Genomic DNA, 25,853 nt, shown 5'->3' on the forward strand with positions numbered 1-25,853 from the left:
GGGTGCAGGGCCCATGCCCACCTTTCTCCTCACCACTATAGTTGCTTTGGCAAATTGGAATTTGAGGGTGCCAAAAAGGACAGAAAACCAAGCGTGGATCAGCAGTCTGTTTCCCCGGGTTTTGTCTCCAGGCTTCAAGGCCTTCTGTTTGAACTTAGAACTCCACCACGCTCCCAGGGTACCACATTCCTGCCACGGATGCCTCTTGCTCTTGTCATGGGCAGGTGGGCCAGCCCAGCCTCACCTTGGCTCCTCAGTGTGTCACTCTCAAGATGGCTCTGAGCTCCTTAATTCAGCAGCTCAGCCCCGAACAGCACAAAGGGCAGCTCCTTCGTGTCTCGAGTGCACCGTGTGTGGCCTGACGGGCGAGGGCAGCACCCGGGGTCCCGTCCCGTGGGTGGGGTCCCGGCCGTCGGTGGGAGACCATCCAGACTTGGGGTTCTCTGTGGGAGGTGACAAGGGGAGAAGCAGCGACTTCCAAGTCCGAGCATCTGCTATTCTAGACAGTGGTTGTCTGTGCAAAGATTGGAAACGTTTGAAAAGCACCAAGTTCCTGAGATTTAATAAAGTATTTTTATTAATTTTAATGGAATAGAGTATCGTCATTTTGATGAACTTCAGTTTTCTTCTTAGCCTGTGCTCTTGCCTGAGCACACGGAGCGTCCTGGAGTGTGGGTTGCTGGACTGTGGCACGGGCAGGGGGCTCTCACTGACCTAGTGGTGCTAACATTTTCACAGGTTATTGGGTATACTTGCCTTCCAACCAAAGGGTCAAAACCATACAGACAAGACACAATCTAGCTCCGAAGCGGTACTCGGGTGTGGAGGTTCCCGTGGGCACATTGTGGTCCTCTGGCATGCGAGTGGCCTGCTGTGCGCAAGGCCCAGTCTGCCGAGCGGAAGGAAGAGGGAAGATGAGAGATGAGCGTTCCCTCTGGGAAGTACCAGCACGAGCTCACCAGCACCCTCTCCCGGCAGAGGGCCACTCCGGCTCACTGCCACCGCCTCCCAGCCTCCCGTCCTGCCATCCATTTGCATTCTAACTTCCCTTTGGGGGTTCACTCGATACAAGTAGAACAGACAAGGCAGGAGGGCTGTCCTCAAAGACAAACTGCAGAGGTTTTCAGACGGACCACCGGGCACCCGGGGCATTGCTGGTTGGTGTAGGGAAAGGGAAAGCCCTCGTCCACTGCCCCCACAGACATGTCGGCACAAACCTGCACGTGGACACCATGGTGAGTCCAGGGGTGAGCTTTGGGAGGTAAGCCATAGCACATGATTGCTCAAGTGTCACTGCACCTAGAGCTCCCTGTAGGTTTCTGTGGGCACTGGCAGGGCAACGTAGATCTTGCTGCATTCTTTTCATGTCTGTAGCATGGATCTCTAGAGTCCTTGGCACCACTCCATGGTGGCTAAAGTATCTGCTGACAGACTGAAGCCACTGTCTTGGCCTATGACAGTGCACAATACAGCAGATAGGAGAGGCATTAGAACTGAAGGACCAAAACCTGAGCCTTTGTTAGCCAGCAGCAAAGAAAGCTATAACATAACACCCAGCTCACCAGGCTACTGTGACAAAGCGGCAGCAGGGGCTGATCTGAACAGCTCTGAAACTGGGAAAACTACAACTACAAAAAGTACATGGCACCTGCATAGCTGGATTGTTTGCCTGCTAAGATGCCTTCACTTCTTCCGGAGTGGGAATAACCAGCATGCAGCACAAAGGTATTCAATGTATGGACTGCCAAAATCTATCAAAAGTCCTCCAGAGGAAAGGCCGGAAGGGGTCCACTGCAGCATTGCGCAAATGTCAGACATACCAGAGAAACACTCATAACCAGGCTCCGTGAAGCAAGGCAAATGCTCTTATAAAGACCCCAAAGTTACAGCACTTACAGGCATTTGGGAGCAATATTAAAGTGTCAAATATGAATGGCACTGGCTTCTAGCAAAGGAAGTTACTATAAAAACGTTTAGGGGCCAGATAGGGTGGCACATATGTGGCTGTAAGCCAGCAGGCTCTGGTGGCTTGTGCCTGTCATCCTAGCTACTCAAGAGGCTGAGATCTAAGGATCACAGCTTAAAGCCAGCCCAGGCAGGAAAGTCTGTGAGATTCTTCAATTAACCACAAGAAAACCAGACGTGGTGCTGTGGCTCAAGTGGTAGAGCACTAGCCTAGAGCAAAAGTGCAAGGACAGCACCCAGGTCCTGAGTTCACGCACCATGACCACACACACACACACAAACACAAATGCAGGATAAACATCAAAAGGCTGGAGATGTTGAGGAAAAGGCTAATTTACAGGGATTAAAGGACAACACATAGCAACAGGAGTCTGCTCTGAGGAGATATTGTAGGCCTAATATTTGAGCACCAGACAACGTAAGCTGAGGTGCAGCCCAGTATTAGAGCACATTTAGCATATGTGAGGTCACAGGGTTCAATCCCTAGGAGAAATAGGAACCACATCACATTTGGGATAAGGGGCAAGGATGTAAGAGGTCCAGCAGCACCACTGCTGCCAACCAACACAGCCAGAAATCACAGTGCCTTCCAGCCAAACCCCAGCAAGAGGGCTGTCCAGCACAGGCGGCGAGCCCACAGGGAGGGGTCATCCAGTGCAGTGAAGGAGGTTCTGCAGTGAAGCTCTCCAGGCCCTGCCAACTGTGACCAGGGCCACAGCCAAGGCCACACAAAGTGGAACCTTCCTTTCAGGTCTGTGCCCTTTAAAAGAATATAGAAACCCTGTGAAAAGCAGTGCTCAAGAATCAGATGCAAGATCCTTGAAATCAAATCAGCAAATCAAGTCTTCCAGTAAAGGTCACCTAAGAAACGGTGTCATGGCAATGGGGGGGTAGGAAGCTGGTGGCCCTGGTGTTGCAGGACTATGGAGTCTGGACAGACACCTGCAGCCTTGAGGGCAGTTTGAATGGGAAACTGGCACATTTCCATGAATCTTGGTGTGTGACACAGTGGCTACCACCCATCACACAACCTGGTGGCTGCTGCCACATGACTGGACAGTAAGGAATCCTGTTATTTTGACTTGCCAGGTAGCTCACTGACAGGCTGAGAAGCCACCAGCTCACCAGCTTCCTTGATGGCATGAACCAAGGGAATTTTTAGAAAGAGAACACCTAAAAAAACCAAAACACCACTGTACCCCAAAGCAGTAAAACAAAACTGGGAAAACATTAGATGGGCACAAACTGAAAGAGGAGGCATGGCAATGTCACATAGTACAGCCTAAAAACACAAAGTTTGGAATGGGTACTGAATGAAGACAACAGCTGGGCATGTTACTTAATCCTAGCTACTTGGGAGGATAAAGGACTAAGGGTAAAAGTTTAAAAGGCCTCCCATAAGTTGGGCACGGTGGAAGGCACCTCATCTTAGCTACAGTGAAAAATGGAGAGGATTGTAACTCAGGCCAGTGCTGGCAAAAAATGACTATCCAAAAATAACAGACAAAAAGGGCTGAAGATGTGGCTCAAGCGGTAGAGCACGCTTATCAAATGCGAGGGCCCTAGGGAAGGGGAACTGGGGCTCATCAGGCAGACAGCAAGCCCTGGGGGGTGGTCAGAATCTCACTATCCAGTTTCTGTACTACAATGGTGAGATCCAACTCTCAACAACAAAACCAGAAAACACACAAAGGAGTAGGAACGGAAGTCCTCATAAGGGGGCAGTGGAGTTGATCAACGGAAACAGCCTTTGAGCAAGGCTGGAAGTGAGACTTACTAGAAAAGGACTCTTGTCTTGTTAGAATCCATTGGCAGGGGCTGGGAATGTGGCCTAGTGGCAAGAGCGCTTGCCTCGTATACTTGAAGCCCTGGGTTCGATGCCTCAGCACCACATATACAGAAAATGGCCAGAAGTGGCGCTGTGGCTCAAGTGGCAGAGTGCGAGCCTTGAGCAAAGAGAAGCCAGGGACAGTGCTCAGGCCCTGAGTCCAAGGTCCAGGACTGGCAAAAAAAAAAAAAAAGAATCCATGGGTAGGGCTGCTTCGCTCCGGGTTGGCCCAGCACAGGCACAGAGGCATTTGCCAGCAGTGTGTGTGGCTGGCACCCAGCCTGCCAGTGCCAGGCAGCTGTGTGGGCCCAGGGCCTCCTACCCACTGCCCAGGAGAAGTGACTACTTTCAAGGGCAGCAAGGTTGTCCAGAGACTAAGCCCGAGACCTGCAGAGCAGGCCAGAACTGCCATCAGAGGCTAGGGGACTACAACTACTGCCCCAATGGGGTACAAGAAGGTGGGCCACCCGGGGGACTCAACAACTCTGCATCAGCCCCACCCCGCAGTGCAGAGGGCAGGGCTATCACACTTGGTACAGTAGACTATTGAGGAAAACTGCAAACTGGAAGTTGTAAAAATGTGTATAGATGTGAAGGGGCTTGCTACCTCAAACAGTTAACAGTTCTAAAGCACCAGACAAATGAAGTGACACCAGCCAAGGCAGACAGGCACCGGATGCCCACGTGAGCAGCAGCTCCCAAGGGCAGCGCACCACATGGCTCCCTCTCATGCACAGAAGGCTGGAGCTGGTAACAGACAGCAACTCAGAAAAACTGAAGCAGACGGCTGCTGTCTGCACCCCGGCTCTCCCCACAAACCCTGACGCTCCTACAACCCGCCCTTTCATTCTCAGAGCCCAGTCCAGCCAAGAGCACGCAAGGCAAGGCACAGGCTCTGGGCTCGCTTCCGCTTCACCTCCAGCCGAGCCATTGGCTGGAGGACCTGGGTCCACATTCCACCCACCCAGGAGGACAAGGTAGACCAGCAGGACGCCTGCCTTCCCCAGGCTCGGCTCTGCTCACCACAGGTACAGAGTACAACAAAATTAGTCACTTTTATTGAAAAGAACAGTACAAATAAGTGTGCAAAATTAAGTTTCATGATTAAATACACATAAAGGCAACATGCATACTTGACATGAAATCCACATATGAAGTCAGCTGATTACACAACAGTGAAGAAACTCGCAGGATGGGAACTCAATGCCGGGTGGAGTTTGAATGTTTGTAACATGGACTCAAAACTGTAAAACTGGCTTCTTGGAAAAGACTCAAGAAAATTAAATGCACACCTCACTCAGTGGCACCACCATGCAGGACCTGTTGCCTGCATCAGTGCCAAGTGGGTTTCTCATTCCAGGTTAGTGTACAGTATTTCTCTAAGTGTCAGGAAAAGGTGGTAAGGGGAGCGGGCACAACAGGCTGCCCCAGGTCCCTCCACAGTGACAGGCCACCAGGGGACACAGTGGGCACCGCACCATGCTGCAGAGCAGGCCCCCAAATCAACTGCCATTTTCTCCTGTCACTAGTTTTCAAAGCCTGTGTGTTACTTGTTCCCTCTGTGTACCTGAAAACTCCTTCTTAACCTAATTCTAACCAGAAGAGCCAGTCCCCAGTCAAGGACCAGGGCTCTGGTCATGGTAAAGGTGCTCCAGCAGAGCTGGGAGATCCACATGGTAGAGACCACGCTAGGCAGAGGGGACATGGTGATGTGTGCTCTGAACAGAGCCAGCTGCATCTCTGCATGTGCAGCAGACAAATGCCAGGGGCTGATGGTCTCACTGGGCAGCCACCGGCCTAGGAACCGAGGGCCGACACAGGGTCGTCACTGCAGGCTCAGGGACGATGAGAGAATCTGCTGCAAACACAAGCTTCCATGACCACTGCTGCTCTTGGCTTGTGTGCCCAGGTCTGCATGAGGCCTGTAGGCATGAGGGAGCAGCGGGACCACAGCGCTAATGTCAGAGTTGAATGAAAGGGCAGCATCTGTGGAGCCTGGACGATGATCCTCTTTAATGCAGGTGTGGTAAGCCTGGCTCTGGAGGGTGGGCAACCATGTATGGCTTCAAGACCAAGGTCCCAGGCAGTCCCTGGCGTCCCTCACCTCCGGAGTCCACGGGGCACTGGATGGTTGGCTGCAGTCTCAGGGGAGTCACAGCTTGTCGTCAGTCATCTCCAGGAACTGTGCGCACACATCCCGGGCACACTCACCCTTGGGACTGAACAGGAACTTGTAGTAGCTGCCATCGGCACAGATCGCTTGGGAGAGAAGGAGACCATGTCACCACATACCTCTTGCACAACAGTTAAAAGCACACAAGCCTCCCTAGGCTACACAGGTAAAGGGCCACTATGGTCCCGAGCCCAGAGCAGCCAGCAGCACCCACTGTCCTGTCCAGCCACGCCCCTGGGTGGACCACTCACCAATGACCGCATTGGGCTCCGTTCCAAAGGCACAGATGCACGGAGAGCCCGAGGGCACCTGGAACTTGGAGAAACTCCACTTGGAGCTGAAGTACTTGGGAAGGAAGCTGGCTGACGCTAAGCTGTGAGGGCAAGCAAGGAGGAGAAAGTAGTGGGGTTTACAAAGCCAAAAAGACAAATGCTTAAACTCAGAAAACTGCTGAAGGGGGCTGGGAATATGGCCTAGTGGCAAGAGCGCTTGCCTCGCATACACGAGGCCCTGGGTTCAATTCCCCAGCACCACATATATAGAAAACGGCCAGAAGTGGCGCTGTGGCTCAAGAGGTAGAGTGCTAGCCTTGAGCAAAAAGGAAGCCAGGGGCAGTGCTCAGGCCCTGAGTCCAAGCCCCAAGACTGGCCAAAAAAAAAAAAGAACTGCTGAAAACACTAAAATTTGGGATTTCATGTTTTCAGTTCTATTTAAAAAATACTTTGCTTCTTACATAAAACCCCTGAGTCCTTAGAAATGTTTTTAAAATTAAACAGTGGTTAGTGTGCCTGTTCCTGGAGACGACTCTCCACCGGCACTCCAGAACAGCTGCTGCGGGGGACCGGGTTCCACGGTGCCCGGCAGCAGGGGCTCCATCAGGTAGCACTGGGGCCAACGGGCCTCCTCCACAATGTCAAGTCACACTTGCTTCTAAGCCCGAGCACGTGACAGTGAAAGGTTTGTCCATACTGACGCCACAGGAATCTTGTAAACTACAAGCCACACTCTACCCCAGCAGCTTCCTAAGGCTCACCTCGACTGTTTATTCCTTTTTGGATCTTCAGCTGCAAAAATGTGCACAGTGCCATGGTCACTGGACACACAGATAAGGGAAGCATCCTGATTGAAGTTGATGCTGCAGAGAAAACAGAGGAGCTCAGGTCTGTGCTGAGAGGCCAGAGAGCCCACCCTCACCTCACAGCGCTACTGGGTGCCAGAGACCTCAGCACTCAGGTCTTCAAGAACTCAGTTTTAAGGATCTGCCCCGATACCTGACATATTCTACAGGGTACAAAGAGAATGAAAAGCCTGAGAGGCGGAGCATAGTCGAGCTGTCCCCAGACATCCCACGGTGCCACTTGGTGTATGTGAGGGAAGACTTTTGAGACACCCGCGCCCATTCTGGGAGGCTCAGGACTAACGGAGGCACAGGCTGCCCCCACAGGCGTCAGGTGGGCTGGGGCAGGTGCTGGCCACATGTGGTCTTCTGCGGGAGAGCAGACAAACAGGAGAGCATCCTGCACCCACGGACCTCAATGTGGCTCAACACACCTGAAGACCAGAGGGCCCCAGGGGTAGCCACAGAGAGACAGCCTGCCCTGAGGGGCTTCAGCACTGCAAACCTCATGGGATGTTTAGATCTTCAGAACAATCAATATGGGGTCTAGCATTTGCTCTAACACCCTGGAACGTAAGATGCAATGGAGGTGAGGAGACAGAAACCAACTGGCAAACAACAGTGCGTGTTGCCTCAGGACACAAGAGCCCATGTGAGGTGCCACAATGTTTTGTATATGAATAGGCCCTCAGTAATAAAGGATTAAGTCAGTCATAATAAAGAGCTGAAACCTCACACCCTGGCCGCACAAGCCACTGAGGGGCTTCCTTACCAGTAGATACTAGCTGCTTGAGATCCTCTTCGTAGCTCCTGGATTAAGTGCCCTGATGAGGTATCAAATACTCTTATAAGGGTCCCCTTTGAAAGACAGTGAAGTGTTTCATTATCAACAATTGACATGTCTCTGATACAAAGATTCTGAAATGATTCATGCCCACCTGCCCAACATTCCCAAACTCCCACATGACCTGAAACTCAACGTGTCCCTTGTCTGCCCACTCACAGCCACAGAGGACATGCTGGTAGCACAGGGCAGGGGGCAGGATGGCTCAGGAGACCATCTAGGAAGGTACGCACTGACCCCGGAGCCTGGTGCCCTGGCCAATGCCTGAGCAATGCTCAAGTCCAGGCTGGCTCCCGGTTCTTCCTGGTCTAGGCAATCTCTGAGCTATGCTAAGGGGGGCACGAAAAGGCAAAAGCAACATTCTAGAAAGAGCAGTATTCACTGGGTCTTTCTGCAGTGGAGGAGGGAGGAAATGGGACCGCTACCTTGGACTGCTGTCCACACGCGCCGGCTCTGGTCAGGCGTGCCTGGGAAGCAGAGCCTCCCGGCTGCCCTCTGTGAGCCAAGTCCACAAACAGACACACTGGGGCACAGGTGCTCTCACCCCACTTAAAAACACTGACCTTTCTACTGATGCTAGGCTTACAGACTTAAAGGAAAATGAAAATTAAAAGGATAAATTTTCTTTGTAAATATGTAAAATTAGGCTAATGGAATTAAAAAGATTCCCATACAGAAATGTTTTAAATCAACATTTTTTACATCAAGCAAGCTGAAGGGATAATAGGGCGTCGTATTTTACATAGTAAGATGGTGAAATTCCACCAGGAGCACCGCTAGGCCGTGAGATGGGATGTATGGAATGCACCTACCAGGAACTCAGACAGAGACACGTGGCTTCAAGTGGCTCCAGAAGGCTATGCCAGTAAGCAAGTGAGAAAATGGGATGTGTACTATACTGCAGGTCTTAATTCTTTTTATTTTATTTTGAGATAGGGTCTCACTCACAGCCCAGGCTCCCAGGCTGGACATGAGTTTGCAATGCTCCTGGCTTCAGCTTCCCCGATGCTGGATTCACAGGAGAGTAACACCCCACGTATGGCTTGATATTTTCCTTTTACAACGTATTGGTTTGTAAACAACAGCAAGTTAGAGAATGTGGACAAGCCTGGCTTGTCCTGTCTACTCCTGGCTGGGGCCCGCTGCCCAGCAGCAAAGCTCCTGCAGCCTGTGGTAGTGCCACACTTACTTTCTCTGATGCAGTGGCAATTCTAGTTCCCTGCAGGTTGAGAGCAATGCAGCTGAGGATGCCCTCATGTGCAGGAATGTCCACTGGTGGCTTCTCCGTACTGGCCAAGTCCACAAGCTGCACGTGGCCCGTGTGGGTGCCAGGGAAGGCCAGGAGGGAGTTATTACTGTTGGGACACAGGACACAGAGGCCTGGAGAGACAGAAATCAATCCAGAGCTGAAAACAGCCAAAGCTTCGGATTCCTCACAACCCAAACAGACTCTGTCCTCAGTCCACATGCAGAATGACAATAATGACTTGTTGATGCTCATTTGTCTCAGAATCACAAAGTCAAGAGACACGTTGATTGTAAATGGTATCAGGGACAAAAAAAAAAAAAAAGCTCCTGCCATGAGACTCCTCCTTGTAATTAGAAGCATTTGCTTCCAATTGCATTTACTATTAATAAAATTACATTCATCAGCTGTCTTCTGTAATGCCTGCTACTGAGATTGCAATGCAAAATTACAAAAACCTATTCCATAGGCAATAGCATATGAAACACCCTCAAAAACTTAACAGAAAATTAAGCAACAGGTGCACATCACTAAGACTCCACCACGGCCCTCGTCTCTGGCTGCGGTCTGGAAGACAAACACCGAGCTCTTGCACTCTGCGCCCATGAAGTCACAGCTAATCGTCAGCCAACAGCTGAGAGATGGGCACAAAAACAAAGACTGTAGGAAGCCAAAACATGTTTGCAAAATAAGAACAAGAGTAGAGGATTGGCTTTACCTAATTCAATATTTTAACATTTTTAGGCAGCATCAGAACTTTAATTTGGGGCCTCATGCTTGACAAGTGTGATAAGATATGAATCATAACCCACCCCTTTTCAGCTTTTTGGTTTTTTTTCAGATAGTGTCTTTAAGATTTTTCCCCACAGCTGGCCATGGACCAAGAGCCATCTACCTCTGCCACCTGTGTAGCTTTGATTACAGCTGGGATCCACCGTAATGTTTTTTGTTGTCTCACTAACTTCTTCCCTCAAACTGTGAGCCTCCCCATCAGCAATCTCAAGTGGCTGGGATTACAGGAGTGTGTTGGGGATTCAGCCTGGCATTGAAGGGGGAAGGGCGATGGGGGCGATCCCCAGACGCTGCCCTTCCCCCCCCCGCCCTGGGGCAGTGTGGAAGTTAGCCACACCTCTCTCTTTCTGGGTCCGGAACCAGAAAGAGTAGCTTTGAAACCAGCCCCACACCCCTCGCCAGGGCAATGCCCAGAGGGCGGTACTATGGGAAGTGACGTTAGCCCCTGAGGGAGGTTCCTAGAGAGCTGCTCTTGGGCGGACAAGCTCGCCAGCCTATCGTTAGTTCTTGGTCTATCACCCCCTTTCCTCGTCATCATTGCTATATGATTGTTAGCCCCTCCCTTGAATAAACAGATTGCTCTCTGAAGCTTCTCCGAGACCCCTGAGTGCCTGGCTTCCTTGGTGGGTATAGGAAGGGGGAAAAAGGGGTCTCATCCGGCCACGTGCACCTTAGGCTTGCCCGTGTTCCTCCACTCCATCGTGGCCTGCCTGCAGGTCAGGCAGCCAGGGGAGAGGGTGGAAAGGGAGCGCAGATAAGGGAGTAAGCTTAGCATCCACGCACCAGGGGAGGTAAATCTAGCCCGGCAGGAGTGAGCCGATACATTTGGCCACAATAAACCGTAAAGCCTGAAAAATTAAGGCAGAATGGTCCGGGCACAGGATCAAAACAGTTATTGCTACAACAGAATGGAGAGACCAGAAAAAACTTGATACTGCTTTGATAAAAGAAAATATACGGGGGGGCTGGGGATATGGCCTAGTGGCAAGGGTGTTTGCCTCGTATACATGAGGCCCTGGGTTCAATTCCCCAGCACCACATATACAGAAAATGGCCAGAAGTGGTGCTGTGACTCAAGTGGCAGAGCGCTAGCCTTGAGCAAAAAGAAGCCAGGGACAGTGCTCAGGCCCTGAGTCCAAGGCCCAGGACTGCCCCCCCCCCAAAAAAAAAGAAAATATACCACAATAATTCAATGAAGCATTACTGGAAAAGTGTGGCAGTGTGTGGCTCTGCTAGCCAATCTACCGGCACAGCAGTGACCACTGCAGCACAGGAGCTGGAGACCAGGCTGGGCAAAATAGCAAGAGAGGACAGGTGCCAGTAGCTCATGTCTATAATCCTACTGAGGAGGCTGAGATGTGAGGATCGCAGCCCACGCCGGAAAGTCCTTGAGACTCCTATCTCCAACTAACCACCAGAAAACTGGAGGTGGCGCTGTGGCTCAAGTGGTAGAGTGCTAGTCTTGAGCTGAAGAGCTCAAGGACAGTGCTCAGACTGAGTTCAAGCCCCAGGACTGGCCACAAAAAAAAAAAAAAGCAAAAGAAACGAAAGTTGATGTAACTTTTATCCCTCTTGTAGCACTGGGGAAAGACCTACGAAGATGATGAATGACTAAGTTAGAAGAGAGAAAGTCTGTGCAGCCCAGAGGTGCACAGCCCAAGGACAACTGGGGGGGGGGGGGGTGGGTGCTGGTGAACCTGCCCCAGCTGGGTGAGGAGGCAGAGTAGGGAGGAGGCACCCAGGCCATGCATGGGCTGGAGATGACACCCCCCCCCCCCAACACACACACGCAGGGTCTCCATGCCCACAGCAGCTGTAGGGACAGTGATCCTCACACATGGACCCAGTAGCAGAAAGGGCTCCCAGCATAGGACTGCCACCTATGGGAACCACCCTCCCACAGAGCTCCCTTCCCCAGTTCTCACCTTTAGGGTTATAGCAGGTTTCAAAGACATGCAATTGGTGGGGATTGTGTGTGAATGTGAACACCTTAATCATGGAGTCCAAAACCACCACGATTCTGAAAGAAAAAAAAATGTGGTAAATTTTCTCCCTCTGAAAGCAGAAGTAGTGTTTTGTGATTTCTCTTCTTCTTTTGAAACTTGGAAACACTGACATGCCACCAATAAAAACCCATTTTTCTTCCTCAGTGTTGGGTATTAAGTACAGGGCTATGACCCCGCGTGTGTCACCTAAAAGGACCATGAGGGTGTCATTAGAGGGGGGTGAGCTGGGTGGGCAGCACTACAGTGGGAAGGCAGGCACACTCCAGCTAAGCCCTACCAGTTAAACGCCCTGCCTTCCTGCCAGTGCAGGCAGAACCCCTCAGGCTCTGGGTCAAAATTTATAGTCTTTGTTTGTTAATTCACTGTTTTCCCAAACACGTTCCTTCCGCCAGCAGAGCAGCACTCCAGCTGTCCACAGAGCCCAAGGAATTCCTCTGGAAAACGACCAGGGGCCCACCTGTCTCTCCGCAGCTTGACCGCCTTGACCTCCGTGGAGAACTCTATCTCGATGACGGTCTTCTTCTTCAGGTCGTCCCAGATCATCACTGGAAGCGAGAGGAGCACGCTGACACCCCGGTAGCCACCCCAGCGGGGCTCCAGGAGCCACTGGCAAGGGGGGCAAAGCCAGAGACCACCCTCACACCCCTGTCGTGGGGCTTCCAGTTTCTCCGCTTCCTGGCGGCAGATGCTCACTTGTCCCCAGCCCTTCGTCCCTCAGCACACACAAACTGGCCAAGGTCTCAGGCAACCGAACTTTCTTAACACGTGGATGTGCACATACTTTTAATCTGTTAACTCTTCCCTGCCTGGTTAGCTCAAGCAAATAGTTCCCTCTCCCCTCTACTTTACTGAGTCAAAAACCAAGCCTGACTACAACGACTAAGTGTGCCTGAACTAGAGATAATAAACTATTTCAAGAAAAGAACCATGCATGGTGGGGCATGGCTCAGCACCCAGGAGGCTAAAACGGGCGGAAGGAGAGTTCTAGGCCAGCTAGGTCGACTCCAGGAGGGAAGGTTATCTTGGGTGAGGTGAGAGGCAGTGACAACACTGAAGGTGTGGACACTGGAAGGCCACCCTCCCTGGACAGAAGCTCCTTCACTCACACTGTGGAGCAGGGTGGCTCGCAATTCACACTGCAGCATCTGTTTCTACTCCATGTGTTACACTAACTGCAAGGCAGATCAGAGCTCTCACACAAGCCCTCCAACTCTTTTGGTACCTACAGCCTCTTACACACACACCTATACATTTACATGGACACAACAAGTTCACATTAACAAGTTTGTCTTTTTTGTTGTTGTTGTTGGCTGTGGAGCTTACTTGGGGCCTGGGCACTGTCTCTGAGCTCATTTTGCTCAAGGCTAACACTTCACCACTTTGAGTCACAGTGCCACTTCTGGCTTTTTCTGAGTAGGGCTTTTTCTGCCAGGGCTACCTTTGAACTAGGATCCTCAGGCCAAAGCCTCCTGAGTAGCTAGGATTACCGGAGTGAGGTACCAATGCCTAGCAACAAGTTTATCTTTATTGCTGTTTTGGTTTGTTTTTGACTTTCCATGTTTGTCTTAAATCTTGTCTTCTTGCCCATTCCTCTATCACCCATCCCCAATTTTGTCTTAGACTAGAACTAGAACTCAGTATCTGACACTTGCTTTCACTTGTCAGTCCTCCAGGACAAGAGCCATGCCTCCAATCCCCAGAACTACTTTCTTACTCACAATCTCTTCTACTTCTATTCCATCCCTAATTTTCCTTCTTAACTACACTCTTAGCTAGTGGCTAGCATGCCTGAACACCATCAATGACTTTGTATGTTGTTTGCACTTTCCTCGTTTTTGCTTTTCAGGTAGGTCTCCCTTTTGCCCAGTGGTCAGCCTCGGCCTGGTACTCTATTTGCCTCCCATGTAGTTGAGACAACAGGCATTGCTACCACTTTTAACCATCAAAAACTTAAATTTTGTGTAAGATTTTACAGATGAGACTCAGTGGTGAAAAACAATTCCCTTGACATGTGGACAGGTAGACCCAGGGGAGTGGCCTTCAGGCTTGCCACCTTGCTGCTTACAATCGTCCTTTCCTTACTAGTGGTCAAATTGCTCATGACTGAAAGTCAACTAATCATCAGCATGATTTGGCCATCTCTAAATATTCTTGGACAGAATCCACTGGCTACCTCAGCACCAACAAGCAGGTGTGTGCCCTGCCCTCCCTGAGGACCTGGCCGTAGTCATGCTTCGCATGCTTTAAGCTGGCACAGACAAGCGTGGACCCAGAAGCCTGAAGAACTACCCTACCCACAGGCCCCGCTGAAACTCCTACTTGGGGTGTTGATCGATCCGACAACAATCCCTTACTGTCAGGGCCGAGTTCACTGGGTACAGACTCGACTCCTCACCTTCATGGAGCTCCACTGAGAATTCAGCCTGGGGGCTAGAGCCTTGGGAGTGTTAGAGAGGTGAAATTGACTGGAATACAGTATCACCTTGTGTGGATATTTAACAGTGAAATCCTACTTGTACTCTTTCTTCCCTTTCTACTACCTTCTTCCCTTCCCCACTCCTCTCCCACTACTAACCTACCCTGGAACCTGCCAACATTGGCTGCCCAAGGGTCCTTGAGAGCCACCAGTGGCCACTATGCCACAGATGTAGCTGCTTTCCTCTGCCCCCAACTCTTGTTGCTCCTTCACATCTGTGTGTTGCTTCTGGATGTGAACTTTTTTTTTTTTTTTTTTGGAGGGGGGCAATCTTGGGGATTGAACTCAGGGCCCCGGCACTGTTCCTGAGCTTCTTTTTGCTCAAGGCTAACACTCTACCACATGAGCCACAGCGCCACTTCTGGCCTTTTCTGTGTATGTGGTACTGAGAAATTGAACCTAGGGCTTCATGCATGCGAGGCCAGCACTTTACCACCAAGCCACATTCCCAGCCCGGCACTGCTTTTGTACTGAAGCTTTCCTAGTACAGACACAATGGAATCGCTTCCTGGGCACATTCTCACCTGGAACTCGAGATTCTACCCCAACCTGTCCCCTTACTCCCCTCCTTCCCAAGTACCTATGACATTTTCCCTGTGTTCTACCTTGCTCTCTGTCTCCTCCTTCAGGTAAGTGCTAGGTTAGGCAGCTTGCAGGCAAGGGACCTGTTTGGCAGCTTTCCACGAACTTCACTTCTAGAAAACCATACTTCCCAGCTACAGCCCTCACGTACACACCCACAGACACACACAAATCAGTGCTCACGGCCAGAGCAGCTACAGTCTTGATGCATAAACTGAGACATGCAAAAGTCAGCGACACACCCAGAGCCAACTTGGCTCTCCCCGTGGCCACCACATGGCCTGGGCCTCTCAGTGGGGAAGAGCTCCCTCTCCCCTGCTTCCCCTTTAGATGGTGACGTAGATGACAGCAAACTACAACTCAGCCAGCCCTCATTTACCAAGAGCAGACGTTCAACACTCCACACCCACTTAGTCAAAGGGCTCCTTCCCCACCTGCTCACGCTCTCCCCCCCACAAAGCCACCAGAGGCTCTCATGGGGCCTCCTGCCTGGTGAGGGCAAGCCCAGAGCTCCACTGCACAGGGGCAAGGTCTGGAGGGCAGCACTACTTTACCTTTGTTGGGAGGGTACTTTGGCTTTTTCCCACCACCAACTAAAGCTAAATAGTTGCAGCGAAATAACATTTCCACATGGCCAACTCCTCCTTCCAAAAATTCTGAAATGAGAATTTTAAAAAATGTATCAATAGGTACATTTCACCAAGAAAAAAAATAAAGATGTAACATTCAACAGCTCATTTTTAAAAAATTTTAAGTTACTATCTTTAAATAGTGTTTCAATGGTGTTTTGATTTTTTATTTGTTAATTTTTGTTGCCTGTCCTGGGGGTTGACTCAGGGCCTGAGCACTGTCCCTGGCTTCTTATTTTTTGCTCAAGGCTAGCACTCTACCACTTAAGCCATAATTCCACTTCTGGCCTTTTCTATATATGTGCTGCTGAGGATTCAAACCCAGGGCTTCATGGATGCAAGGCAAGCACTCTACCACTAGGCCATGCGTGCAATGCATCTTGATCCATCACTCCTAGCACTTCACTTTTTCTTGTTGCTGCCGGTTGTGGGGCTGGAACTTAGAGCCTGGGCTCTGTTCCTGAGCTTCTTTGTGCTCAAGGCTGGTCCTCTATCACTTGAACCATAGCACTACTTCTGGTATTCTGGTGGTTAACTGGAGATGAGAGTCTCACAGACTTTCCTACCCGAGCTGGCTTTGATCCTCAGATCTCAGCCTCCTGAGTAGCTAGGTATAAGCCACCAGTGCCCAGCTATGCCTAACTCTTAATTAAGTTAAATTTCATCATAGGTCTGTAAGAACAGGATAAAACAACCTAAAAAGAAAAAAAAAAGCAGTACTCTACAGTTTTCAGGTATATGTTGGTCATAGGTCCATCCCTGTGTATAGGGAATATGTAACAGTAAGACTGCGACCCGTGCAGGTGTGCATGGAGGATGTGTGTAACGATCAGACTGTGACCATGCTGGCGTGCACAGGGTATGGCTATAGAGATGAGACTGTGACCCATGCTGGTGTGCAGGGGAAACGGCTGTAATGATCAGTCTGCAACCCTTTCTGGTGTGCACTGGGGATGGCTGTAATGGTGAGACTGCCACCAGAGCTGTGTAAAGCTGCTGTATACTTACTCAAGCCTGTGTGCAAGTGACAAGCACTGATTATATACTTTACACCTTCCAACCCACTCTATATTTTTGGTTTGTTGTGGGGCTTGGATTCAGGACTTGGGCACTGTCCCTGAGCTCTTTCACTCAAGGCTAACACTCTACCACTTTGTGCCACAGAGCCACGTCCAGTTTTCTAGTGGTTCACTGGAGATAAGAGTCTCCAGCCCGGGCTGGCTCTGAACCCCAATTCTCAGATCTCAGCCTCCTAAAGTAGCTAGATTACAGGCACGAGCCACCAGCGCCTGGCCAACCTAGTCATTTTTACAGTACTTTATACAGAAAGAAACATTGTTTATCATCTTCATTTTATACAAAAGCTGAGGCCCAGAGAATGTGAGGAACCTGATCAGGATCACACAGCAGCCAGAGCTGGTCGGCACCAGGTTATGCTGGTTTTTCTATCATGAAGTGCTAAACTGGGCTGTAGGACCTGTTGAATAGCACACCAGACACTCACTTCCTCTTACAAAGAAACTTAAAAACCCAAACTACAGGGATCAAAGGGTGTTGCTCATTTATCTGAGATCTGTTCACTCATCAGCAGCGCATGACTGTTCCAAACGATAAGGAACAGGAACTGCCAAATATGTAAGAAAAATAAAGACAAATCAAGTAAAAAATTCTGCCCTTTAGAATTCTAGCATTCTTATAAATGCTCATCTATTTTCTGGTAAAATAGGAAAGGCATCAGAATTATTTTACTTACCAGTGTTAATTACTAATTCTAGCCTTGAAAATTTATTTCATGAAAACAAAAATTAAGGACTGAGCATGTGGCTTAGTGGTAGAGTGCTTGCCTAGCATACCTGAAGTCCTGGGTTTGACTCCTCAGTACGAAATACACAGAAAAGGCCAGAAGTGATGCTGTGGCTCAAGTGGTTGGAGTGTTATCCTTGAGCAAAACAAGCTCAGGGACAGTGTCCAGGCCCCTATGTTCAAGCCCCAGAATTGGCAATCAATCAAGATTAAGACACTGAAATAAGCAAACAGAAGCAATACAACATATTACTCCAAAAGATATTTTCTTTCCTTGAGTTGGGACTTGCTATTTAGCCTAGGTTGGCCTTGAACTCTTGACCCTTACCTCTGAGTGCTGAGACAATGTGTGTACATCACTATGCACAGCACTGACCATTTGCCAAGGGTCTTAAGAGTCCCATATAAAGTCAACATCTGAGTTCTCTACAGTTTTATACCCCACAAGGAGAGAATGAAAATGCTCTCCATTAATATACCTTGTTCAGGGATGACGATTTAGGGAAAAGACATGAGAAGTTCATATTGGTTGATGTTCATATTGGTTCACTACAGAAATGTCAGACTACACTTGTCCCTCAGCCAGCAGGTGGAGCTCACAGAAACAAAGACAGTAGTTCTAGCCTAGTTTACAAAGGGAGCAAAACCCTGTGTGCAGCCACCTGTTAGACTCACATTCTGGGCTGGAAAGTGAGATGCAGAAAATGATCACTGCTTACCTTGTTTCTCTTTCTCCTTGAGTGGGTCGGTGTTATAGACTCGGAATCCATTCTCCATCCCACATGCAAAGCACCCTAATTCACAGAGGATGAAGAGACCAGTTACTACCTAGGCCTGCACAGGCCGGAGGTGAGAGGAATGAGGCAGGCAGAGAGCCCAACCCTGGGCTTCAAAGGCCATGTCTGGAGATCTAGAGTGGGTCAGTGTGGACCAATATGGACTACAACCCCTTTGCAGACTGGATGCACATGGAGTCCTGGCTACTTTTGTTAAGAAATGTTCAGACTCCTCAAACACATTGTGTAATCACCATGACTAAGCCCCAAGACACTCACCTATCACTGCATTAAGGTACTTGCTAGGCACTAAGTTTCAAGCTAATGTGTTGGTCTCCCTTCTTATTTGTTTGTATTTTCTATTTTATCTATGCGTATTTCTTTTTTGGCAGTACTGGGGTTTGAACTCAGGGCTTCAAGTTTGGTAAATAGAAACTCTAGAGTTGAGTCACGCAACACTCTCAGCCCTCATCAAGTTCCTTTTTTTTTTTTTTTTTTGCCAGTCCTGGGGTGTGAACTCAGGGCTTAGGTGCTGTCTCTGAGCTTCTTTGTGCTGAATACTTTAATGGAGATGAGAGTCTCACAGACTTTTCTGCCCAGCCTGGCTTTGAACCACGATTCTCAGATCTCAGCCTCCTGAGTAGCTAGGATTACAGGTGCCCGGGTCATCCAGCCCCTTAAATACCATATTGTTCACATGAAAATAGACCAAAAATCAAATATTCAGCTGGTTGCTGGTGACTAACACACATAATCCTAACTACTCAGGAGGCTGAGATCTAAGGATCACAGTTCAAAACCAGACCAGAAAAAGTTTGTGAGACTCTTTATCTGCAATTCTGGCCAAAAAGCCAGAAGTGGATCTGTGGTTCAAGTGGTAGAACACTAGCCTTGAGTAAGAAAGCTCAGAGACAGGGCTCAGACCCTGAATTCAAGCCCCAGCACGCCCCCCCCCCCACTATCAAATCTTCAATCTCAACCCTTTCTTCCCCTCTCCCCTCCCTCCCGCCTTCCTTTCCTTCCTTTTTGCCAGTACCAGGGTTTGAACTCAGGATCTCACACTCTCAGTTTTTGCTTGTTCATGGCTGATGCTCTACCACTTGAGCCTTGCCTCCAGTCTGATATTTTTTTTTTTTGGCCAGTCCTGGGGCTTGGACTCGGGCCTGAGCACTGTCCCTGGCTTCTTCCCGCTCAAGGCTAGCACTCTGCCACTTGAGCCACAGCGCCGCTTCTGGCCGTTTTCTGTATATGTGGTGCTGGGGAATCGAACCTAGGGCCTCGTGTATCCGAGGCAGGCACTCTTGCCACTAGGCTATATCCCCAGCCCCCAGTCTGGTATTTTTGAGATGGAGTTTTAATATTTTTTTCCAAGGCTAGAACCACCACCTTCTAGGCTTCAGTCCCCTGGGCATCTGGAAGAAGGCAAACCTTCCCATGATGCAAATTTGGTTCCTCACAATAACTGTGAAGCACATTTTTAAAGTAGATATGAAATCCCTCCTAATTCCATTCTGCTGGTTTTGCTCCACCTCTCCAGTTTGGGAGGCTGTATTCTGTATCATCTATTCTTCTGGATTGGAAAAGCACACTCATACTTTTTGTCCAAGTCTCATAAAACAGACATCAAAAGATCCAAGGAGTACTGACAATTGTCTTCTTGAATTAGAGTCTATTCTTACACTCTGAAATACAGCTTATCTGGGCCTGAATCTGAAATTCACTTGCAAATTCTATGTTACTATCTCAAACTGTTCCAGTATACAACATCCTTTTTATGCTATTGGAATTTTTATGTTACTGGAATATTCCAGAGAGAGGAATCAAAGCTTTCCTGAAAAACACAGAAATAGCACTGTTGAATTTCCTTCCGTTCTCTCTCTCTTTTTTTTTTTTTTTTTGGTGTGTATGCTGGTTATGGGACTTGAACTTGAGTCTGTCCCTGAGCTTTTTTGTTTGTCAAGACTACACTACCACTTGAACCATAGCTCCAATCTCTGCTTCAGCGATACTCAAATCTCAGCCTACTGAGTAGCTAGGATGACAGGCATGAGCCACCAGCATGTGGCCCTTTCTCTCAGAACTGTTATAAATATAAATCTATTACATATATAGACATATACACATCACAGTACACCTAGCCAAAAGATTTTATAGTAAACACAACACTCCTATAAACCCACAAGGAAAAAGCGACAAACAGCTCAACAATAAGAAGAAAAAAAAAAAGAAAAGAAAAAGAGGCCACACAGGTATGGTCAGTAACACAGGATCTTGAAAAATCAAAGATGAATTGGCTGGGAATATGGCCTAGTGGTAGAGTACTTGTCTTGCATGCATGAAGCCCTAGGTTCAATTCCATAGCACCACATAACACAGAAAAAGCCCGAAGTGGTGCTGTGGCTCAAGTGGTAGAGTGCTAGCCTTGAGCAAAACGAAGCCAGGGACAGTGCTCAGGCCCCGAGTCCAAGGCCCAGGACTGGCAAAAAAAAAAAAAAAAAAAAAAAAAGATGTAACAGGACAATGAGACCTACTACACGTCAGCCCAAATGCTGAAGATGTCAAGCACACACGGTGGAGAGCCATGGGAACTAAGCACTACTGGTGGAGGCCACACCGATGGAAGTGCACTGTCCATGGCAGCTGTCAATCCTGCAGAAATGCAAAATCATGCTCACCAAGGGCATGCTCTAGAGCAATCAAAGCAGTTCTACTATACACATGGGAAACACAATGCCTACACAACATCATCAATGGATAGATTAGTTGTGATACATCTCACAAGGGAACATTATACACAAGTGAGTAACACCTATAACCACACTCAATAATATGGGAAAAACTTCACATAAAAATTTAAGCCAAGGGCTGGGATGTAGCTCAGTGGCAAAGCACTTGCCCAGCAAGTGCAACATCTTGAGTTCGATCCCCAGTACCAAAAGAGAAAAGACCAAAAAAAAATTAAACCAAAAACAGGAGCAGGGAATACATAACAGTAACAGAGTGCTTGCCTAGCAAGCCCTTTGCCCTCAGCATCATAAAACAAACTTACAGACTAAACCAGAAATAAGCACAAAAAATACAAAGCAGGCAAAACTAGCCTACAATCAGACTAGAGACTGCTGTTGGGGGCTCACAGGCTGCCCAATCACCTGAAACCTGGTGTTGGCTGCTGATGGGGGCTCACAGGCTGCCCAATCACCTGAAACCTGGTGTTGGCTGCTGATGGGGGCTCACAGGCTGCCCAATCACCTGAAACCTGGTGTTGGCTGCTGATGGGGGCTCACAGGCTGCCCAATCACCTGAAACCTGGTGTTGGCAAGAAGTATGTTCAGTTTGGAAAATGCATCAAGCTGAACTCACAAGTATCAGCCCAAGCTAGTAAGTGGAGATGTACATGTCCAAAACACTTCAGCATCCCACTTGAATGGAAGGAAAACAGGTGGACATTATAAAGAAATGCATTAACCAATGCTTTGGATTTTGTTATTGTACAGCAAATATTTTGGAAAAGGTAAGCCCAAAGTTTGAACAATTTAAAATTCTGGGCAAATGTGATTTTAAAAGTCAGGTCTATGAAATTGTACTCACTGCCTTACATATGAACCTGTAACCCTTCTGGACTTCACTTTGACAATAAAGGGGAAAGTCAGGTCTAAAACTAGGACATGATAAATCATCCAAGAGTCTAGGCATTCACACACAAGGAGACCAGAGGATACTCTTACGAGAGGAACATCAATCATACAAAATAATATTAAAATAAACTCCAGGAAATGGAAACAAAGGTTTCTTGTTGCTATTTTCTTTTTTATCTTATTTGTTCATTTATGTCTTTGGGAAGGTAAGGGAAAGCATAGAAATGGAGGGACAAAGGGTAAACAAATGCACCAGTGGTTCCCACTAGACACGTTGAACATGAACTACACAACCTGTGAGTGGGAATGGGAGGGGAAAAACTAGGAGTGAGGGAAGGGGTGACACTGTCCAGAAAAAAGTGTACTCTTTATCTGACTTACATAAACTGTAACTACCCTGTACTTCACCTTTACAATAACAATAAAAAAAATGTCAGGTCTCCTGGGTGTCAGTGGCTCACACTTGTAATCCTAGCTTCTTAGCTACTCAGAAGGTTAAGATCTGAGGATCGTGAAGAAATCTGTCCATGAGATTCTTATCTCCGACTAACCACCAAAGAGCCAGAAGTGGAGCTGTGGCTCAAGTGGCGGGGAATCATCTTTAAGCAAAAAACCTTAGGAATGGTGCCCAGGCTCTGAGTTGAAGCCCCAGGATTGGCACACACACAAAAATAGTAAAAGGCATTTGTAAGCCTAACTTTACAGGAAGTGTTTAAATGAAATACCAGGAAAATTTTAAAGTCAGTATAAGTGAAAAAAAATATTATATTCAACCACCCGACTGTAACCAGAAGATTTGGTATGAAAGCACATTTCTTAAGAAATTGTGTATAGGGGCTGGGAATATGACCTAGTGGCAAGAGTGCTCGCCTACTATACATGAAGCCCTGGGTTCGATTCCCCAGCACCACATATATAGAAAACGGCCAGAAGTGGTGCTATGGCTCAGGTGGCAGAGTGCTAGCCTTGAGCAAAAAGAAGCCAGGGACAGTGCTCAGGCCCTGAGTCCAAGCATCAGGACTGCCAAAAAAAAAAAAAAAAAAAAAAAGAAATTGTGTATTGTTGAGTCCATAAAAGGTTTTATCAAAGCCTGTTGAAAAAAAAACAATGTACTCATCTTTTGTTAATGAAAATTCAGTATTCTGATACTGCCATGGACCCTGAATTCCAACCCTAGTAATACCTGAAATCTATGTTTCTTACAAAAAGTCCTAACTCTGACATATTATTTTGATTTTTCTGGGCATAGTGAGGCATGTCTGTAATCTCAGCACTAGGGAAGATGAGGCCAGGAAACCATGAGGTCACAGCCAATCTGGACTGCAGACAGAGATCCTGACTCAATTCTTATCCAGGCACTCCGTATTTTACCTCTCCTGAGCATGCCACCATGATCACTGTAACTATGCTCTTTTGCAGTCCTTAGAGTGGGAGCAGGCCAGACACCACACTTGAGTCCAACTGCCCTAACTCCAGGTACTTAGGTGACCTTAAAGTCTTTCCTCCAGTCTAATGAAAGAAAATCTTTCTATATAGGTGGTATGAGAGGCACATTTTCTCTTCCCTTTGATTTTCTGCAGATATACTTAGCTCTCCTACAGGTTTTGATCATTGTATTCTCAGCCCTCCAGAAGTGTGTAGCACATTAAGCCCAAATAAACATTTGCCAAATGAGAGGCTATCGTTACACATTATGTTTTTAAAATTGAGTTTTTCCAATTCCCAGCACCACAAAATAAAAAATTCAGCCAGGTATGGTGGCATGGGCCTGGAGTCCCAACCCCTCCAAAGACCTGAGGCAGGAGGGTTGCTTGAAAACAGTTGAGCAGCCTGGATGGCATCTGTCTCAAAAGACCCAACAGCAGGCTGGGCTTGGTGGCTCACATCTGTCATCCCAGCCACTTAGAAGGCAGAGATATGGAGGATTTTCGTTTCAGGACTGGAGGGGCAAGATCTCACAGGGATTATGTCTTTTATCTCCAGCTGGGAAGGATAGGTGAGATCATGGTCCTAGCCTGATGCCAGGCAAAACGTAAAGTCCTACTAAAAACTAAAGAAAAACGGGCTATGGTGAGACTCAAGTGACGGAAGAACACATGTTTAGCAAGTGTCAGACCGTGAGTTCAAATCCCAGGGTCGCTCCTGAAAAGCCTCCAAAGCAAAATAAAACAGGCCCAAGCCAAGATGTGAAAACTGTAGACGTCCTTGCACAATCGCCATTATTTCGTTTCCCCCGTGATGAAATTCCTTAACGTGCACTTGGAATACAAGGCAGACAGCTCTCCCGGCAGGAGCGACCCGGGCCCTGGGCGCTGCCCAAAGACTACCGCGGGACCCCAAGCCGTGGAAAGCTCTCCCCACGGGAGGACCTTCTATCCGGAGAAACCGGGGGACACCGAGGAGAACCAGAACGGGCCGGGGTCTGCACACTGAGTGCAGCTGTGTGACCCGAAAGCTCTGGCAGCGCCTCGACTCCCGGGGGCGCCCGGGGCCCCCAGAGCCGCAGTGGTGGCGGGGGCCCGGCCCGGCCCGGAGGGTGCCCGGGAAGGCAGGGCGGGGAGCGGCGCGGGCGCAGAGGGTGGACCGCGGTTCCGGGGGAGGGGGCGCGGGCGGGCCTCGGGCCGGGCCGGGCCGAGTCCAGGGGCGGGGCCCGGCAGGCGGAGAGGCCGCGGACTCGGACCCGGAAGCGGGGCCGGGGCCGGGGCCGGGGCCGGGGGGCGGGCAGGCCCGGCGGGGTGGGGTCGGGTCGGAGCCGCCGCGGAGGCCAGAGGCGGGTCGGGCCGCGTCTCACCGTGGTCCTGGTTGAAGCCGGCGTAGAGCAGCCCGTTGCCGTGGGGGTTACAGGGCAGGAGGTTCATGGCGCCGCGGGGGGCCGCTGCGCGGAGGCCGCCGCGCCTCAGCGCCTCATGCCGCTCGGACGAGGGGTCCGTGCAGCCCGCGACGCGGACGCGGACGCGGAGGCCGCCGCGGCCGGAAGCGAGGGGCGAGGGGCGGGCGCCGTGCGTGTGGACGTGCGGACGTGCGTGCCTGCGCGCGCGCGCCGCGGGGCAGCCGGCGGAGCGCCGAGCGCGTCCGGCCGAGGCCGAGCACGTAGGGAGCGCCGAGCACATCCGACCCCGGCGGCGCACGTCCGGACCGTCCGGGCGAGCCCGTGGGGAGCGCCGCGCGCGTCCGCCCGAGGGGAGGCCGCGCGCCGAGGGCGCTCCGGGCGCCCAGCCCCCACCGGGGCCCCCGGCGGGGCCTCACGGGCACGCCGCCGAAGTTACCCCTGGCCCCGGCACCCCGCTTCCGGGGCCCCGTGCGGGGACCCCCTCCCGGGGGGAGACAGCCAGCCACCCGGGCTCACGGCCCGGCCGGTGCTCGGTGTTCCCTCCCCCCGGGTCCCTCCCCTCTCCCGGGCCACCCTTCCCTCCAGCCCAGCCCCACCTCCTCCATCCTGTCACCAGGGGATGGGGGGGGGGGGGTGCCTCAGTTTCCACGCAAGGTCACAAGTCTTGGAAACCTACTGGTGCAAAGCGCCGACGGCTGTTTCCTGAGGAGGCCTTCCGCTGGGGTTTAGGGAAGGAGGGAAGCGCGGGAAATGGAGTCACCGAAAGGAGGTTCCTGCCCGGCGGCTCCTGCCCAGCTAGCCGCCCCTCACCCTTAGACAGTGCTTCTGGGAAGGTAAACCGGGTGAAGCCTACTCAAAGCCCTGGTCAACCCAGGACTTCCATGGGCAAAACAACTTTCATTCTTCATCCCTACCATCTACAAAGAATAATCCGTTTTTTGCCATTGCAAAGCTATTAGATGTAGAGGAAATGGACCAGTTACCCCTCCCTAGTAACTAGGCTCCTAACAAAGGCCGTTTTGCTGGAATGTGGCTAGGTAAGGCTGTCGGCTGGAATGTGGGTTTCAGGCAGACCAGGTGGGGCAATCCGGACAGGAATGGAAAGCCCAGGTGGGAATTGCCCCGGGACCGGGAGCTGACGTCACTCTCCA

General features: G+C 49.9%; 1 protein-coding gene across 1 annotated transcript; it reads right to left on the minus strand.

The window, feature by feature from the left end:
- Nucleotides 1-4,829: 4,829 nt before the first annotated feature.
- Wdr45b (WD repeat domain 45B) lies at nt 4,830-24,859 on the minus strand. The gene is made up of 10 exons (XM_048365520.1): nt 24,664-24,859; nt 18,181-18,255; nt 15,584-15,685; nt 12,429-12,516; nt 11,891-11,985; nt 9,117-9,307; nt 7,856-7,941; nt 7,000-7,101; nt 6,218-6,339; nt 4,830-6,052 (listed from the first exon to the last, which is right to left on the minus strand). Exons 1-10 carry the CDS (start codon nt 24,728-24,730, stop codon nt 5,946-5,948), a joined length of 1,035 nt encoding a protein of 344 aa, XP_048221477.1. The 5' UTR covers nt 24,731-24,859; the 3' UTR covers nt 4,830-5,945.
- Between the last annotated feature and the right edge of the window lie 994 nt (nt 24,860-25,853).

Source organism: Perognathus longimembris, chromosome 17 (assembly GCF_023159225.1).
Source record: "Perognathus longimembris pacificus isolate PPM17 chromosome 17, ASM2315922v1, whole genome shotgun sequence".
Classification (NCBI taxonomy): domain Eukaryota; kingdom Metazoa; phylum Chordata; class Mammalia; order Rodentia; family Heteromyidae; genus Perognathus; species Perognathus longimembris.

Excerpts from the sequence above, each read along its gene's own strand:
- Wdr45b (XM_048365520.1), bottom strand. The coding sequence starts at position 24,730 with ATGAACCTCCTGCCCTGTAACCCCCACGGCAACGGGCTGCTCTACGCC. Across the intron at positions 7,942-9,116 it reads TTGCCACTGCATCAGAGAAA|GGGACCCTTATAAGAGTATT; the intron begins GTAAGTGTGGCA and ends TGTCTTTCAAAG. Across the intron at positions 6,340-6,999 it reads AAAAGGAATAAACAGTCGAG|CTTAGCGTCAGCCAGCTTCC; the intron begins GTGAGCCTTAGG and ends TTGCCCTCACAG.